The sequence below is a fragment of the Cetorhinus maximus genome, chromosome 18, assembly GCF_964194155.1.
Source record: "Cetorhinus maximus chromosome 18, sCetMax3.hap1.1, whole genome shotgun sequence".
Lineage (NCBI taxonomy): Eukaryota > Metazoa > Chordata > Chondrichthyes > Lamniformes > Cetorhinidae > Cetorhinus > Cetorhinus maximus.
This window is the reverse complement of record NC_135896.1, coordinates 89,310,600-89,328,867: the sequence shown is the minus strand read 5'-3', so window position 1 is coordinate 89,328,867 and position 18,268 is coordinate 89,310,600. Positions and strand designations below refer to the sequence as shown.

The 18,268-nt window shown below is 45.1% G+C and overlaps 1 protein-coding gene across 1 annotated transcript in view; it reads right to left on the bottom strand.

Annotated features, from left to right (window-relative positions):
• LOC144693422 (deubiquitinase DESI2) overlaps positions 1-17,810 on the bottom strand; it is a 114,937-nt gene extending 97,127 nt beyond the window's left edge. The window contains exons 1-3 of the mRNA XM_078563299.1: positions 17,720-17,810; positions 17,430-17,590; positions 16,230-16,451 (exon numbers count right to left, since the gene is read on the bottom strand). Of these exons, the coding sequence (XP_078419425.1) occupies positions 16,230-16,451; positions 17,430-17,590; positions 17,720-17,810 (474 nt within the window). The remainder of the gene's footprint in view (positions 1-16,229; positions 16,452-17,429; positions 17,591-17,719) is intronic.
• Positions 17,811-18,268: the final 458 nt, after the last annotated feature.

Below are 18,268 nucleotides of genomic sequence, written 5' to 3'. Positions count from 1 at the left end.
GCTATCTAACCGAATGCAACTTATTCATCAAATTCCCAGGTACGAGTACAATCTTCTCCAGACTATTGGTCACCAGGGTTGGGCTCATCGCAACCACTGGATATGTCATTATTTCTTTCCTTCCCAAATAATTTCTTTTCTCCTATCTTTATGCCATAATATTTCATTTTAATTGGTGAATGTATGCTCAGCGGAAGGCAAGCTATCAATGGGATGGAATGGAACACTGGTGCATTTGTCACATTTTGACGATTAGAAAACCGATGAAAGGATGTTATCAATCTCTCAACGTGTGCTCCCAGCTGATGACACTCATTACTAAGAGCATGTAATCAGAAAAATGGTGCTCTGGTGCCAACATCTAACTATTAAATCAAGTCCTGCTGGGGTTAGATAGTGAGTGAAGCTTCTCCCATTGCCTTAAAGCCAGTTAATGGCCAGAATTTTACATTTCCCCCACTGGCAGGTTTTTCGTTGGACGGGGGGAGCGTGAGATTGAAGGGACAGGATTCCCTCTGGATTCCTGCCCACCCCGACCACACAGTGATTTTATGCTTGCCCCATTTGAGGCCCTTAAGTAGCCAATAATTGGCACTTAAGGGCCATCTCCCACCTAACCTCAATTTTTAGGCTGGCGGGAGGATTGAATTTGCATGGGGGAAGCCCGAGAATCAACGGAGTTAGATCCCAGGTGGGAAGCGGAGGGGGGCGGGGGCACCTCCATCAGAAGCCCCCTTCTGAAGTCAGACGCCCCCCCACCTCCCCACTCCAGATCAGGTGGCCTCCGGTCCTCCCTCAACATTGGCCTCTCCCCTGAGACCTCGAGTGCTGCCATTGCACGGCTACCACCACCCCCCCGCCCCTCACCCAACCCCTCAGGCCTTCCCAGCCTCCCCACCCTGGGACCCATTAAAGTTATATGGGCCTCTGGTGCCTAGACTCAGTCTCTGGCATCCTCCTGTATTTCCTCACCAGTCCATTGCAACTCTTGTCACTGCAGGGACAGGAGAGCTGCCGGATAATCAGATTGGCCACTAAGGCGGGACTTCCTCTTGAGTGGAGGGGTGGAAGTCCGTCCTGCAGCCACTCAACGCTCGTTTGAGTGTGAAATGGCTGCAGGCCACTCGGAGTCGGTGGGGGCTTTTCGGATGGCAGGAAGCGAAAGCCCGCCACCCAAAAAATTCAGGCCCATATATTGATACTTTCTCAAATGATCCATTGCTGTGAAGATTCTGTCTAATCCTCGAGCAGTAGCATGTTTTTGGCATGGCCATTCCGTTGGTAACTTTACAGCTGAGTACTATGGTGATTCTCAGGTAAATAGGAATGTACAGGATGGGAAAAGACAATTGCCAACTATTTGACATAATCCAATATTTAGGAAATGCTTCCCACAATATCTCTCATGCTCTGCCACCAAACTGTTTTTCTGGTACTTACACAATTCGAGTTAGCCTCCTCTTGCCTCCCTTGACAATGCACTTCATACATTAACCAACTTTTCCATAATTAATTAAATCTAAACTGTCTCTCCAGCCTCCATTCCATTCACTTTTATCAATTTCTTAAGGTTACATGTCTTTGACAGCTAAGCTGCTACATCTTAATTTCCCACATGACTGTGTTATACCTGTCAATTCTGCTTCTCACAAGCCTAACCAACAACAATCACTGTTTACCCCAAAACAAAATTGCTGCAAATCTGCAATAAAAGGAGAAAATGCTGGACACACTGATGGGGTCAGACAGCATCTGCCTAGCGATAAACAGAGTTAATGAAAGGGAGCAGGGTGGGGTGGGGTGGAGGGGATTTTAACTCCCCTTGACAAGTGACAGAGGGTCAATGGGTGGGAGGGGGAAGGTGTTAAATTATCAAAAATTTGAAATCTGAGCACATCTTATCCCAAATATGTGCACTGTGTTTTAACAGGGGAGGGATGGACTGGGGGCAGTCTACTAACCTGCTCTCAAGAGGCGAGCCTGTCATTTATAATATGTGAATGAGGCCTCAGGCTTCCAGACTTATTTGCTGCACTCTGTGTTTTCCGAGAACCCAGCGATTGGGAAAACTGGAAGTTGGAGAGGGATGCGAAAGTCCAAGTCCATAAAGTAAGTGCCTTTGCAGCACTGCTTGTGAGTCAGGAGGAGCATGAGTGCTTGTCTCACTCCTCAAACAAATTCTGCTTCCTAATCCATGATCAATTCTCCATCCCTGACCTTTCTCCCCGCAAGCTGCAATCTATTCAACCTCACCCCCAGCCCACTGCAATTTCACATCCCCCACCGTCCACACCCCGCAATCTGTTCAATTGCTCCTCGTGCATTCTCCCTCCAATCCACAAATCCCACCCGCCCCTCCCTCCTAACTCTACACAAGCCTGCCATGCCCTTCCAGCTCAAGCCTTCCCACCTGATAGCCAGCCATCCTCTGAGTCCAGCCGGTTGCATGGAAATGGTGAAAAAAAATCAAATGAGCTTCTGCTGTAAAATCCAGCGGGACCTCCAAAATACTCATGTGTCCCAACCACTACAAGCCTCATGCACCCACTCCACTCCCTCTCCCATCACCACTAATAAGGGGACTAATGTTCAGCTCAATGACCTGCCATCAGATCATGTGCTACTCCTTTGGCTTGTAGCACAATTACTCCACTTTGGTTACTTGCATTTGTTTTATTGCCTTTCTTTTATGTGTGCAGGTCTATTCACTTTGTTAAATCCTAGTTAGACATAGCAGTCAACCATGTGCAGGAAAGGACCTCATCTATTTCTGTAGGAACAAAACGAAGCATGGAACTTGGAACAGCACAGGTCCCACCTGGCTCCCTTTCTACCGGCCGCTCCTTCATGTCTGTAATCCAAAGTCAAACTGGCTGGTTGCGTTCCATATAACCTGTGGTCACAGATCCCATTAAGAGAATTGGATTATGTCTTCATATTTATCACCATAGTGTTCAGTAGCATTTCTTTGTTTTTATTCATTTATGGGATGTGGGCATCGCTGGCTAGGCCAGCATTTATTGCCCATCCCTAATTGCCCTGGAGAAGGTGGTGGTTAGCTGCCTTCTTGAACCGCTGCAGTCCATGTGGTGTAGGTAGACCCACAGTGCTGTTAGGAAGGGAGTTCCAGGATTTTGACCCAGCGAGAGTGAAGGAACAGTGAGATATTTTCAAGTCAGCATGGTGAGTGGCTTGGAGGGGAACTTCCAGGTGGTGGTGTTCCCATGTGTCTGTTGCCCTTGTCCTTCTAGATGGTAATGGTCGTGGGTTTGGAAGGTGCTGTCTAAGGGGGCTTGGTGAGTTCCTGCCATGCATCTTGTAGATGGTACACACTGCTCCACTGTGCATCAGTGGTGGAGGGAGTGAGTGTTTGTGGATGTGGTGCCAATCAAATGGGTTACTTTGTCCTGGACGGTGTCAAGCTTCTTGAGTGTTGTTGAAACTGCACTTATCTAGGCAAGTGGAGAATATTCCATCACACTCCTGACTTGTGCCTTATAGATGGTGGACAGGCTCTGGGAAGCCAGGAGGTGAGTTACTCGCTGCAGGATTCCTAACATCTGACCTGCTCTTGTAGCCACAGTATTTATATGGGTAGTCCAGTTCAGTTTCTGGTCAATGGTAACCCCCAGGCTGTTGATAGTGGGGGATTCAGCAGTGGTAGTGCCATTGAATGTCAAGGGACAATGGTTAGATTCTCTCTTGTTGGAGATGGTCATTGCCTGGCACTTGTGTGGCATGAATGTAACTTGCCACTTATCAGCCTGAGCCTGGATAATGCCCAGGTCTTGCTGCATTGGACATCTTCAGTGTCTGAGGAGTCTCAAATGGTGCTGAACATTGTGCAATCATCACCAAACATCCCCACTTCTGACCTTATGATGGAAGGAAGGTCATTGATGAAGCAGCTGAAGATGGTTGGGCCTAGGACACTACCCTGAGGAACTCCTGCAGTGATGTCTTGGAACTGAGATGATTGACCTTCAACAACCACAAACATTTTTCTTTGTGCTAGGTATGACTTCAACCAGTGGAGAGTTTTCCCCCTGATTCCCATTGACTCCAGTTTTGTTAGAACTCCTTGATGCCACACTCGGTCAAATGCTACCTTGATGTCAAGGGCAGTCACTCTCACCTCACCTCTGGAGTTCAGCTCTTTTGTTCATGTTTGAACCAAGGCTGTAATGAGTTAAGGAGCTGAGTGGCCCTCGTGGAACCCAAACTGCGCGTCAGTGAGCAGGTTATTGCTAAGCGTGGCAAGTTCTGGAACATAAGTCTTCAGTGCTGTTGCCAGAATATTGTCAGGGCCCATAGCCTTTACATTATCCAGTGCCTTCAGCCATTTATTGATATCACATGGAATGAATCAAATTGGCTGAAGACTGGCATCTGTGATGCTGGTGATCTCCGGAGGACAGCAAGATGGATCAGCCACTCGGCACTTCTGGCTGAAGAATGTGGCAAATGCTTTAGCCTTATCTTTTGCACTGATGTGCTGGGCTCTCCCATCATTGAGGATGGGGATAGTTAGATGGGGTCAGAATAAAGGGGCAAGTTAAAATGTCTAAATCAGGGCTATGTGCATGTATGTGAATGCACAGAGTGTGGTTAATAAGATTGGTGAACTGCAGGCACAGGTTGACGAATTGAATTATGATATAATTGCTATAACAGAGACTCGGGCTCAAAGAAGGGCAGGACTGGGCATTAAATATTCCTGGGCACAAGGTGTTTAGGAGAGACAGGAAAGGAAGAAAAGGTGGGGGTGGGGGTGGAGTGGCAATATTGATTAAAGATGGCATTCCAGTACTGCAGATAGAGGATGTTCCAAAGGGGTCAAGGACAGAATCTCTCTGGCTAGAGGTAAGGAATGAAAAAGGTGCAATAATATTGATTGGTGTAATATATAGAACACCAACTCATGGAAGGGATGTGGAGAAACAAATTCTCAAAGAAATTATTGGGAGGTGCAAGAATTATAGAGTAATCATAATGGGGGTCCTCAATTATCCAGATATAGACTGGGATAGGAATACTGCAAAGGGAAAAGAGCGGCGAGAGTTCCTGGAATGTGTTCAAGATAATTTTCCATAGCAGTATGTTTCCAGTCCAATGAGAGGACATCCACTTTTGGACCTGGTTCTGAGGAATGAGTTGGCCCAAGTATTTGGATCAAATAACAGTGGGAGAGGCTCTAGGAAACAGTGACCATTGTATCATAAGGTTTAGGTTAATCATGGAAAAGGACAGGGAACAATCCAGAGCAGGGGTAATTAATTGGGGGAAAGCCAACTTCAATGGGATGAGAGTGCACCTGAGTCAAGTGAGTTGGAATCAAATGTTGGCAGAAAAGATGGTGGGTGAACAATGGGCCGCCTTAAGAGAAAAAGTATTGCCGGCAATGTCAAGGTATATTCCCTTGAAATGGAAAGGTGGGACAAATAAATCCGGAGCACCCTGGATGAGGAGAGAGATAAAGGTAAAGATGAAAAGGAAGAAGCACACATATGACAGATATTTGGTAGAAAATACAGTGGAGAATCAGACTGAATATAGAAGGACTGGAGGGGAAGTGAAGAAACTAACAAGAAAATCAAGGAGTGAGCAGGAAAAGATGCTGGCAGTGAACATAAAAGGGAATCCCTAGGTCTTCCATAAGCATGTAAATAATAAAAGGGTGGTAAAAGAAAGAGTAGAGCTGATTAGGGACAAAAAAGGGCACTTGCATGTAGAACTAGCAAATGTGTTGAAAGAGTACTTTGCATTTGTCTTTACAAAGAAAGAAGACGCTACCCAGGCCGAGGTGAAAGAGGAGGTAACTGGTACACTAGAAGAACTTACAATCAAGAGGAAGGAGGTGTTGGAAAGGCTATCTTTACTTAAAATAGGCAAGGTACCAGGACTGGATGAGATGCATCCAAGGGCACTGAGGGAAATGAGAGTGAAAGTTGCAGAGGCACTAATGATAATCTCCCAGTCTTCCTTAGACACAGGGGAAGTGCCAGAGGACTGGAGAATTGCGAATGTTACACCTTTGTTTAAAAAGGGACGTAAAGCTAAAGCTGGCTACTACAGCCCAGTCAGTTTGACCTCAGTGATAGAGAAACTTCTGGAAACAATAGTATGGTATAAAATCAATAGTCACTTAGACAAGATAATTAAGGAAAACCAGCATGGATTCATTAAGGGGAAATCATGTTTAACTAACTTGCTGGAGTATTTTGAGGAGGTAACAGAGAAGGTTGATAAGGGAAATGCTGTTGATGTGCTGTATATGGATTTTCAAAAGGCATTTGATACAGTGCCACACAACAGACTTGTGAGAAAAATTCTAGGTCATGGACTAAAAGGAAAAGTAGGCACTTGGATAAGAAATCGGCTGAGTGACAGGAAACAGAGTAGTGATGAATGGTTGTTTTTCAGATTGGAGGAGGATTTGTAGTGGTGTTACCCAGTGGTCAATGTTGGGACCCTTGCTCTTTCTGATATATATTAATGACCTAGACTGTGGTGTGCAGGGCATGATTTCAAAATTTGCAGATGATACGAAGATTGGAAATGTTGTCAACTGTGATGGGGATAGTCCTGCACTTCAAAAGGACATAGACATGTTGGTGGATTGGGCAGAAAAGTGGCAGATGAAGCTCAATTCAGAGAAGTGTGAGCTGATTCATTTTGGCAGGAAAAATATGGTGAGACAGTATAAAATAAAGGGACAGCCTCTAAAGGAGGTGCAGGAACAGAGGGATCTCGGTGTAAATGAACATAGGTCATTGAAGATGGCAGGGGCATATTGAGAGAGCAGTTAATAAAACATATAGTATCTTAGGCTTTATTAATAGGGGTATTGAGTACAAGAGTAAGGAGGTCATGTTTAACTTGTATAAGAGTTAGGCCTCATCTGGAGTACTGCGTCCAGTTCTGGGCGCCATACTTGAGGAAGGATGTGAAGGCTTGGGAGAAAGTACAGAGGAGATTCAGAGGAATGATTCCAGCAAAAAAGAACTGTAGCTATGAGGACAGATTGGAGAGGTTGGGACTGTTTTCTTTGGAGAAAAGAAGGCTGAGAGAAGACTTAATAGAGGTATTCAAGATCCTGTTTATGGACAGGGTAAATAGTAAGAAACTGTTCCCACTCAAGAGAACATCAAGAACTAGAGGCCAGAGATGCAAAATAATTGGCAAAAGGAATAAATGTGATGTGAGGAGAATTTTTTTTCATCCAGAGGGTGATTGGAGTCTGGAACAAACTTCCAGAAAGGATGGTGGAGGCAGGTTTGATTGAAGTATTCATAAGGGAATTGGATTGCTACCTGAAGAGAGGGAATGAGTAAGGTTACCGGGATAAGGCAAGGGAGTGGGACGAGGTGGAATGCTCTTTCAGAGAGCCAGTGCAGACTTGATGGGCCAAATGGCCTCATTCTGCACTGTAATGATACTGTGATACATGGAGTCTCCTCCAGTGAGTTGTTTAATTTTCTGCCAACATTCACGACTGGATGTGGCAGAACTACAGAGCTTAGATCTGATCCATTTGTTGTGGAATCGCTTAGCTCTGTCTATCACTTGCTGCTTATGCTGTTTGGCATGCAAGTAGTCCTGTGTTGTAGTTTCACCAGGTTGACACCTCATTTTTAGGTGTGCCTGGTGCTGCTCCTGGCCTGCCCTCCTGCACTCTTCATTGAACCAGGGTTGATCCCCTGGCTTGGTGGTAATGGTAGAGTGGGGGAATATGCCGGGCAATGAGGTTACATATTGTGGTTGAGTACAATTCTGCTGCTGATGGTCCACAGCACCCCATGGTTGCCCAGCCTTGAGTTCCGAGATCTGTTCGAAATCTATACTATTTAGCCAATAATCCCATTTATCCCATCTCATTTGTAACCAAATACTGCTTCTAAGCATTTTTTTTTCTGACAAGGTACAATGTTTAGTCAGAAAGGAGCTAATCCAAGCAGCAGTATTTGCTCAGGATGAATCCAATCCCAGGGCTGGAATTTTGTGTTCCAAAAAAGTAGGGAACGGGTGTGGGAATCAGCAAAACTGAGACCATGGGACAAGAAATTTGAATTTCCCCCTAAAAAAAAGCCCCACACAAACTTCTCATATCAGGGAAGAGGTCTGGTTTAGGTTCAGGTTGTGACCCCTCACGCATTATGACACTGGGGTCATGTGGTAATTATGGTTTATCTAATGTGTGGTACACCTTTAAGAAGGATGTTATAAAGGAAAATCACATGAATTTGTGTAACCAATAGGATAGTAGCACGGGCTAACTCTGTAGCCAGTAGTCTATAGTTAGTAGTCGGTAGTATGGAGATAGGGCTTGATGTGAAAGCACACATGTGTAACTGCTGAGTACCTTGTAAATAAACAGGATGTGTTCCACCTAAGAAGTGTCTGTTGAACAACTCTATCTATAGTACCAACTCGACCACCACCCCACAACAAATTTGCAGCTAGGATCCACAAGATCCAACAGGTCACCATTAACAGAAGTAAGGGAGATTTGTTTTTCACGTCCCATGGTATTTTCATTGAATAGGGTGGGTTGTGGGGGCGTTTGGAAAACCTGACAGGTAAGAGAGTTCAGGGATCTTGGGGGAAGCCTCCTAAGGGGTCAGCTGCATTCTGACAGGTAAGTGTTAAATATTTTGACAACTTCAAATATCATTATTAGATGATGCCTTTTAAGTTAGGTGTGTTTTTACTGCAGTGATTGATCACAGGGCTCTGAACTGGAAAGATAAGCTGTCCGTTACGTTGACCAGCATTGTGCAAGTGTTGAGAAGTCTCGTGTATGAAGTGATTTAAACATCCTCAATGCTTTAATTTTGAATAACAGGTGTTATATGGACTCGAATCATTAACTCTGTTTCTCTCTCCACAGGTGCTGCCAAACCTGCTAAGTTTTTGCAGCATTTTCTGTTTTCCTTAAAGGACCATCTGTCTTTGATGTTCCTGAACAGATTTTTGTTTTACAACTCAATGATCACTTGAGAAGATTTAACTTTTCTTCTGGAGTTTTTTTGCGTAGTATGAATTTTGTCTGTTGGCTTTCAAAGGCTACTCGTCCATACCAACAATACAATTACTGCATTGCTGCAGGAGGCCTATAGCCATAAAGTTTAAATCATATGTTTAACATTTAAACAACTGCACACTGAAAAATGCCTGCAATGCAAGTAAGGAAGAATTGAAGGCAACAAGAATCATAACCTAAAGAATTACTTACCTATGGTCCTATGCAAAATGACTGTCAGGCAGCAATTGCTGAACTTCTTCAAGGGCTGCTGGAGTGGAACTCCTTTAAACAGCAAATTAATATATGTGATAATTAATGTAAATACATCAAGGGTGAGAGATCAGCACCAAATTGTGTAGGAGGCATTTGACAGAAAGAATTGTAAAGTTTTAGCAGGTGGAAATTTAAGCATCTGTTTTGTAGTAAACCATGTAAAATCAACAGAATGTAATTATTGTTGGAATGTTTCCCAAAAATATTTTTCTAAAGAACATAAACAAAATATAAATGTAGTAACAAAGTGGAATTTATATCATGAATTGATTTGGTATTTTCTGGAGACTGTTATGTTTTAGTAATGGAACTAATTTATTGAAGCTTTAGTATCTGAGCATTGAGGTTTTATAGTGCAATAGGAGGTGATAATGGATAATGGAGAATGGAAATGGAGAGTGGGAGAGAGTGGAAGAAAGATGAAGGAGAGGGAGAGGGAAAAATGGAGTGAAGGATGAGAGAAAGGAAAAATTACAGAGTGGGTTGGTCAGGAAGTGAGGTGGAGAGAAAGGATGCAGCAAGGAGCAAAAAGATAAAGGAATAAAAAAATGAGGAAAATGGAAGAAGAGGGTGTAGGCAAGGCAAGGAGTGGTAAGAAACAGAGAGAAAGAAAGTGATGGAGAGAGTAAAGGGCAATATAATTTGAGTATTGCTGAAAAAAGAGACATGTCGAAGCTTTTCATCTTGCACTCATCAGGACACCACAATATAAGGGGAAAATAATAATTTATACTGCATGTGAAGAGAGTGTTGATTGGTTGGCAAGTGGACTCTGATTGCTATAGGTATTGCCATGGAGAATGCACTAGTGATGGTGACTGACAGTTAACTGCCAACCATTGTTTGAAATTTAAACCTGATTGGTCAAGGTATTGCCCTGAGGAGTGAGTCCATAAGACCATAAGACATAGGAGCAAAAATTAGGCCATTCGGCCCATCGAGTCTGCTCCGCCATTCAATCATGGCTGATAAGTTTCTCAACCCCATTCTCCCACCTTCTCCCCGTAACCTTTGATCCCCTTACCAATCAAGAACCTATCTATCTCGGTCTTAAATACACTCAATGACCTGGCCTCCACAGCCTTCTGTGGTAATGAATTCCATAGATTCACCACTCTCTGGCTAAAGAAGTTTCTCCTCATCTCTGTTCTAAAAGGTCTTCCCTTTACTCTGAGGCTGTGCCCTCGGGCCCTAATCTCTCCTACTAATGGAAACACCTTTCCATTAGTCAGCGAATGGCTGTCACTTATTTTGTTTAGCTGAAACAGGTGCAATGTGTGTACATGTTCTTTCTGTCTGCAAAGAACAGGGCCCTGTGTATTAATATATGTAGCTTCCAGTACATGCAAATGCATCACATTGTGAGCCCGACTGACAAACATAAATTTGTTGTCAGCATAATTCTTAGCACATTGAGGATTACTTAGCAAATGTTGTTGAATTGCGGAATCATATCTAATGTTGGACACTGTGTTTTGAGTTTTGCAAGCACAGGGTGGTTGAGTACAGTCTGTACCCTACCCATTGCGTCCAGCGCTGGGACATGCTGTTTGATATGATCCGCCAGTCTTTGGGACGTACAGCTTATATACCTAGCAACACACTGGCACTGAAGTTCATATACCATGTTACTCATTTGTGTGATAGACAGAACGTCTTTTTGGCTTGATCACAGCATCCTGTTAGTGGTGAATACCACTCATGTTGCTACTGCATAGTAGCAGTGTGAAACAGCTAGATTCACCTGTTGCTCAAACTTTTGAGATACCTTGCCCTTCCAGGGTAATCTGAGGTAGACTGGGTACTTTTCAGGGCTGAAAATGATGGCCTTCAGTCTGTTCATGATATACAGCGCAAAATAATCTGGTCAGGGTAGCCATTATCCTGTAGGATGCCTTTGATGCACCCTATTTCAGCTTGCATGGTGAGCAAATGGCTTGGGCCCTATTTACAAAGCTGTCGATAAGACCAATCTTATAGCACGTGGAACTGTAAGAATGCATATATTGACCAGTGAAGGTAGGCTTGCGGTAGACCATGGTAGAGAAACCCCTGGCAGATTTCTCAACTAGGAAGTCAAGGAAGGGGAGTTTATTTGACTGCTCTATTTCGAAGGTGAATTTGAGCGCAGGATGGAGCCCATTAAGACATGTAAGGAAATTATTATATGCAGCTGCAGATTTAAATAGAGCGAACATATCATCCACATATTGGAAAAACGTGAGGGGTAGGAGGTTAGGTGTCATTCCATTGAAGACATGTTTCTCATGGAACCCAACAAAGATGTTTGCGAGAACTGGGCCTAGAGGGGATCCCATGGCAACACCATCTATTTGGGTATATGTGGTGTCATTAAAACAGAACTCAACTGAGCAAGTTGCCGAGTTCATCACTTCAATAAGTATTCATTCACACAATGGTGGTGGGTCTAGATCACCATGATCTTGTGCTGCAGTGAAAATATCTATGGTTTCCTTAAGTGGAACATTGGTGAATAGGCTAGTAATGCCTGATGGACGTAGCATTGCTATTGATATACAAGTAGTAGTGTGCAATAGTAATTGCAGCTACTGATGGCAATGTTAGCTGATGAACACAATTATTTTTCTATGATGTTCTTCTGTCCCCTATTTGAACACAGACGTTAATCCATTTAAACCACTGAGTTTAAGGTGGCTATTAGTAAAGTAGACAAAGGAATGTGATACAAATATTATCCTCCTATGGCTAATATCACCAGCAGAAATATCTAGAACTGAATCGTCTCAGATTTGCACTAAGTCCAGTAGCGGGTGGGAGAAACGACTTTTTACCCACTGGCCGCAATGCGGATTCTCATGTCGTATCATCCCAATCCTGCCACATTAACTGTGCATTCCCGGAAAACACGTCGTTTTAATGGCAGACAGGCTCTGCTTCACCCGCCTTGTGCCGCTTCAACATACCAGGCACTACATTTAAGATATAGCTGCACGCACACCTCTCAGTGCTTCCAGCACAGGGCTGCTGCAAAGAAGACATGGCTCCAAAAGACAAGAAGATTTCAGCCCCCAGGTTTAGTGACGCATCCCTCAAGCACCTTTTGGATGCTGTGGAGGCCCAGCTCTGGCTGCAGGAGGTCTGGCAATCTCACCACTCCGGCTTGGTAGGTGGTGGCAGTGGTGATCAGTGCCAATACTGCACACCAGAGGCTGGCCATCTAATGCAGATAGAGTATGAATGATCTCATCTGTGCCGCCAGGGTATGGCAACCATCTCATCACTCTAAACTCACACACTCACAAGCCCATCACACATCCACTGGCATCTCACTCAATGCCAGCTCAAGGGACATCACCACTCACTCTCACACACGCCCTCACATCTCCCATCTCGCCTCAATCTCCTATGGAGACTGCCCCCTCAGCCCTCACCATCTTGAGGCCACTTGCACAGATCAACATGTGCCCCCACACTCATCCTGGTATACCCTCCTTCTACAGAACAGCCTTTGCCCTGCAGCCTCTTCCCTTGTCTAAGGCCACTTCACCCCCTTCCCCAAACAAGTCTTAGCCCTGCAACCACCATCTCCACCTTATGGCTGGTCTGGTAGGTAGAGACCTGCCCGTGAGCCCCCCTAAAAGTGATGTGGTGCTGCCTGTGAGGCCTGGCACTGATGACTGCAAGGGCTGACCGAAGCAAGGTAGGCAAACAAATCTTTAAATCCCGAGCAAAGTGCAGCCCACGCACTGCGCGCCTTAAAATGCTGTTGTGAAACACACCGGCGTGTTTTGCTGCAGATGTGACTGGATGATCCAATGCGGGCGGATGATTCTGGCGGGCTGGCCTTATAATGATATGCAGATGTATTACAATGAGGTTCCCGGCGTCTGATGACAGGAAATGTGGCCCGCCAATGATGGGCTGAGCGGACGATTGCAAACTGATTTCAGAACGCTGTGAAACCGATTTTTGGCCTTCTCGCCATATTGTCCATTCACGCCACCGAACACGCCCGAAACCAGCAGGCACGGAAAATTCTGCCCCTAGACTCAGAATACAGAGAGACGCGCAGAGAGGGATTGGAAGAATGGAGAGACATGCTGGCGAGAGACTATATAAAGAATGAAAACACTAATTCCTATTGCACTGCATAGATCTATTACTTAGTGCTGCTTGTTTTCAAAAGTCTTGCCTGGGATCCTCAAAGCCACATCAGAAATATAGATGTGGTTGATATCCTTCACAGGTTGTGTAAGGCCCATACATTTTCACTACCAGTGTTTTATTTAATTTGAGGGTTATTTGACTTTTATATACAAATTATCTACAATGATAGTTATAGGGCAAGCCTTGTTCTGATATTAACTATTATAGGCATATACATTTTTGTCCAAAAGTGGATTAAAAAATACAGTGTAATTATATAAAATTTTAAGTTGCAACCAATTATAATATGATGGGAGTATAATTTGTGGACAGGAGTTGGACAGCACATGGAATGAGTGCACCAACCTTTCATTTATAGAAATCGAGGTTTGAACTACATCTAAGGTCTTGAGATTGAAGGCTCCTCTCTTTGTGACCTAGAAGACTCGGAAATGGAATGATTTTGTGGTAGTGTCAACCCAGTTCTCAGTAGTTTACTTTTACTTCAGACTGAGGCAGTATAGTGCTGATGGCCGGGTTGACTGAAGAATTTTCTGAACCTTTGAACAAATAATCCTAAGACCTTCACCACAGAAGCTCAGCTTGTCCACGATCTGTCTCCTTGGCTCAGGAAACTTAGGGCCAAACAAATAAGGTCAGATGTGCAGAGCATAAAGATTCTCTACAGGTTATTGGAGGATCTGTTTGTGAATGGGCACCAATTCTCTAATATCTCTCTTGTACTTTGGATCTATGTCTAAAGCATAATTTAGCAGCAAAGCCATTAACTGTGATTACTAACTGCTATATTTGAAGCCAAGAATAGGAAGTCCCTCAATAATGACTGGACCTCTGTCTATCCATTGCTCTCCTATGCCTCTCATTCCATCATTGTCACCCAAAGCCATGCACATGCTGTGGCCAAAGTGAAAGGGAGGGTAGCACATGAGTGGTCATTGGAGTTTGATCTCCCTTGCACTGCAGGGAGATGCCAGTGTTCAGTGTTTTGCATCTGTTCAGGTACTGAGGCTGAGTTCAGAAGCACTTAGGGGTACACTGGCCCTCCAGAATCACCATGTTGGCAGCAGCAGGTTGAATAGCATCAGCACCACCCATATGTTCATGATGCAGCAATGGCTATGCATTGGAAATTAACTAATGCCTCACTTCCATGTTGCACCAAGGCTGGCAAAATGCCTCTAAAGCAATGAATTCATGAATTAGGAATCTGAGATCCACTTTTATTTCTACCTCTCTGTAAATAACAATTCTCTTAAAATAGGCCATCAATGAACCACGATCCTGAAAAATGTGGAATGGTATACATCCCGTAAAGGAAGCCTCCCTCTGCTCTGCCAAAACCTACCTAGTAAATCTACTTCAGCAAACTCAATTCGTATAGGGTTACGGTAAACATGAGGGCACCTAAGTAATTATTTCTCACTCATCCTTTTACATTAAAACTCTCCTTAGAAAATTGAGAGGCATTCGTCAAGCCTTAACTTTTGGAAAGAGTCGATTGCCAGTGTGGTTCGGTTACTGGCCTTCACAGTGCATGTTCCACATTGGTCTAACATTATGGGTACTGTCTGTCCCAGGTCATCAGTAACATGATGTTACCTGAAGGTCTTTAGCTGCATGAAGTCAGATGACTGGAACATAGCCATCGCAGGGTTTGGATAGAAAGTGCAGAGAAATTACTGTCATTTCAAGAAAAGAATCGATCTACCAAATGTTTCTTGCTGGTTAGAATCATAGAATCTTGCAGTGCTGAAGATAGCCATTCAGCGCATTGTGCCTGTGCTCACTCTATTTATATCATCAGTAACAAAAACTCAATTGAAACGAATTCTTTTCAGTTTCAACAAAAACTAATTCTTTTCAGTATCTGGTCACTGGTATAGGAGGAACAGGAATAAGTTCCTGCTTATGCCAGCACCATTATTAAGAGTTACAATTAAAACTCTAGCTTGTTCAAATCTTTAGAAAATGAGATAGATTCCATAATAATATATTTTATTTTTGTTCATGTCAGTGGACAAAAGCTTAACAATCGCTGAGTTAGATTTGGAGGAACGTGGGACATCAGTGGCATCAGTCCCTTCTTATCATAAGTTAACACATTTGCTGCACAAAACTGCTTTTAAAATTATTACATTCTGTAGCTCATGGTCGTCAGAACAGAAACTGAAATATTTGGGAGCTGGTCACTGGATTATAGCTGCTTCAACGAACAGAATCAATTAAATCTGTAGATGCTTAATATGATGTTCTTCTGTCCAGTGTTGTAGTTCCAAAACATATGTCCACACAAAACAGTAACCTGTTTTCCTGTTTCAGATGCTGGTTGCCTTGCTGCATATTTCTGTGATTGGGCAGCACTTGCTGAACAATCTTAAGTGTGCTAATGGCTACACTAACAACCAATTTAAGATAATCAGTTAAGTTGTAACGTGGCTCAATTGTGCTAGCTAGAAGTGACATACACTCACACAGAGGGACCCATTCTCTGCAAAAAAATGGAATATGTTCAAGCTTGGTGCCTTTTTTGAATTACTTGGGAGCTCAGGGAGCCTATTGGTGGAATCGTGCTTGTGAGTAGTGGCGGGTGGGGGTGGGCAATCATGCAGGCACTGTAAAATCAGTATCCTGATGGCGGGAATCGACACTGGGAATTTGCAGTCCTGTCTATCGTGGCGGGATAATGGCTGGTTGCCATTCCCACCAGCTGTAGGGAAGCCCTTTTGCATTCCATTGGCGGAACATGTCTGAGCCAGCATGGCATGCATATGTTAGAAATTACCTGGATGAAGGCCTGAGGCAGCTTGTGGAAAGTGGAAGAGGTGGAGGCCTCTTGGGCCTTGGACCCTGGGAGATCAGGTGCAGCAGTGGGTGGGTGGGTGGAGTATCCATCACCTGGATCCTCGAGTTGCAGGTGCTCCCAGGACATGGATCCTTGAACTGCTGGTGTTTTCAGGATGTGAATCCTTGAGGTGCTTGTTCTTCCAGGACCTGGATCCTCTAGCTAGAGGTAGATGGCTGAATGAGGTACTGTTAGGCGACGATGGTCTGTGTTGGTGGGGGGTATGGCATTAGATTGGTAGAGAGCAATGAAGAGGTGGAGCAGGTGTGCAGACCTAGAAGGGGACAGGGGAGGTTGCGGGTCATAGGGGAAAGTGTAGGATGCTGCGGGGACTATGGAATGGGTGAGATGGTTTAAGGAGTGGGAGGGTGGGAAAGGCTGTGTTGAAGTAAGGTAAGTGAGGCTGTGGAGGGGGCAGGTGAGTACAGACTGTTGTCCTTGATCATTTTGGTGGGCGTCATCTGTGTCCTCGAGGCGTGGAGGGTCCTGGCTTATTTTGGGTCTTCTGCTCGGGTGCAGCTCTCACAGAGGCCGAGGCTGATGGGGTCACAGACTAAGGGGATTTCGAAGGGCCACACACCCTCTGAGAGGCCTGAATGGAGGGCCAATGGGTGTCTTCCTGCCTCTCTTCTTCCCTTGGGGTGCCCAAGGGCCCCTCCTTGACTCCTTGAGGAGAAGGGGCACCTGGATGGAGGTCAAGATGCCCTGCCACCCTCTCGTGTAGCCACTGCAAAACCTCACCCATGGGTACAGCGATGGAGTGAATGTCTGTGCTCATCTCTGGCAAAAACTGGTCATTTTGCTGGACAAGGGCCCCATGGCGTACACCAGCCTCCCCATGGAGACCTCAATGTGTGAGCATGTCGGTACCACTTCATCAGACAGCAGGTGGACGGACTCCTCCACCTCACGTGCTGCTCTGTTCAGGGCCTCCAACATCTCTGCTCCCCTGCCTCCTGCTGCAGGTCAAGTTTCCTGTGTAGGACCAGCCGCAGAGGTTCATCATTTGACTTGGACCTTGCAGAGGCCTTTTCCTCAGCAGTCCTCTGAGTGCCATCCCTGCCTCCTCCTGGTGTGGAAAATGTGTCCGTGTGGTGACTACCAGAATGTGAAACCCTGTGAACTAACTTTTGAACCTACCAAAGTGTGTGTCGCTGGGCTGGGGAAGGGTGCTGGTGACTGCTGTGATGGCTCTACAGCTGAAATGTCTTGTGCACCCTTATCTTCCTCACTCATCTGCGGGCTGCCAGATGTGGTGGACCCAGCCTCGGGGTCTGGCCTCACCCTCTCCTTGGTGGCGCCTGCAATTGCGAGAGGAGAGAGTGAGTGACTGCATGGGCTGCCTCCAATGTGGCACCATGCATGAGCCTTAGGTTTCTAAGTACAGACATTAAGCTTTGTTCCTTACTGGATGGAGGCTGGATGCCAACCTTGCCATCTCCACATGCCCTGGTCCCGATCCTCCCCTGCCAGCTTGGCATCCCGCTCTTCGTATGGCTTCTGGTGCTGGAACACAGCCATGCCTTCTCCCATCCTCTCTCTCTTGTGCTCATCATGTGCCAATTTGTCTCGCACAAGGAGAGAAAATGGTCTGAAAGCACTTGGGATGCAGGTGGCATACACATGCTGCCAGTCAACAGCAGCAACCCTCTGGCTAGTATATGCCATGTGAAAGCTCCACTGCACCTAGACCACTGGGGTTCTTTGGCAGCGTTCTCCAGAACAGTGAGCTCATTCGCATAGAAGGAATAGGCATGAAGAAGCATGGCATCTGCTGCTCTTGCTGGTGTCCTCTATGCCAGTCCCCTCACCCCGCCCCTCCACAATATGAGCTCTCTGTGTGGCAGGATCAGTGACTCACAGTCACCTCTGTACCTGCAGACTAAATGGACTGCAATATGGCTATGAGACATCAACACTTCATGTTGAGAAGCCTTTTATGCATAGGTAGCACCGATGGTTGCCTGTCCACTGAGGCC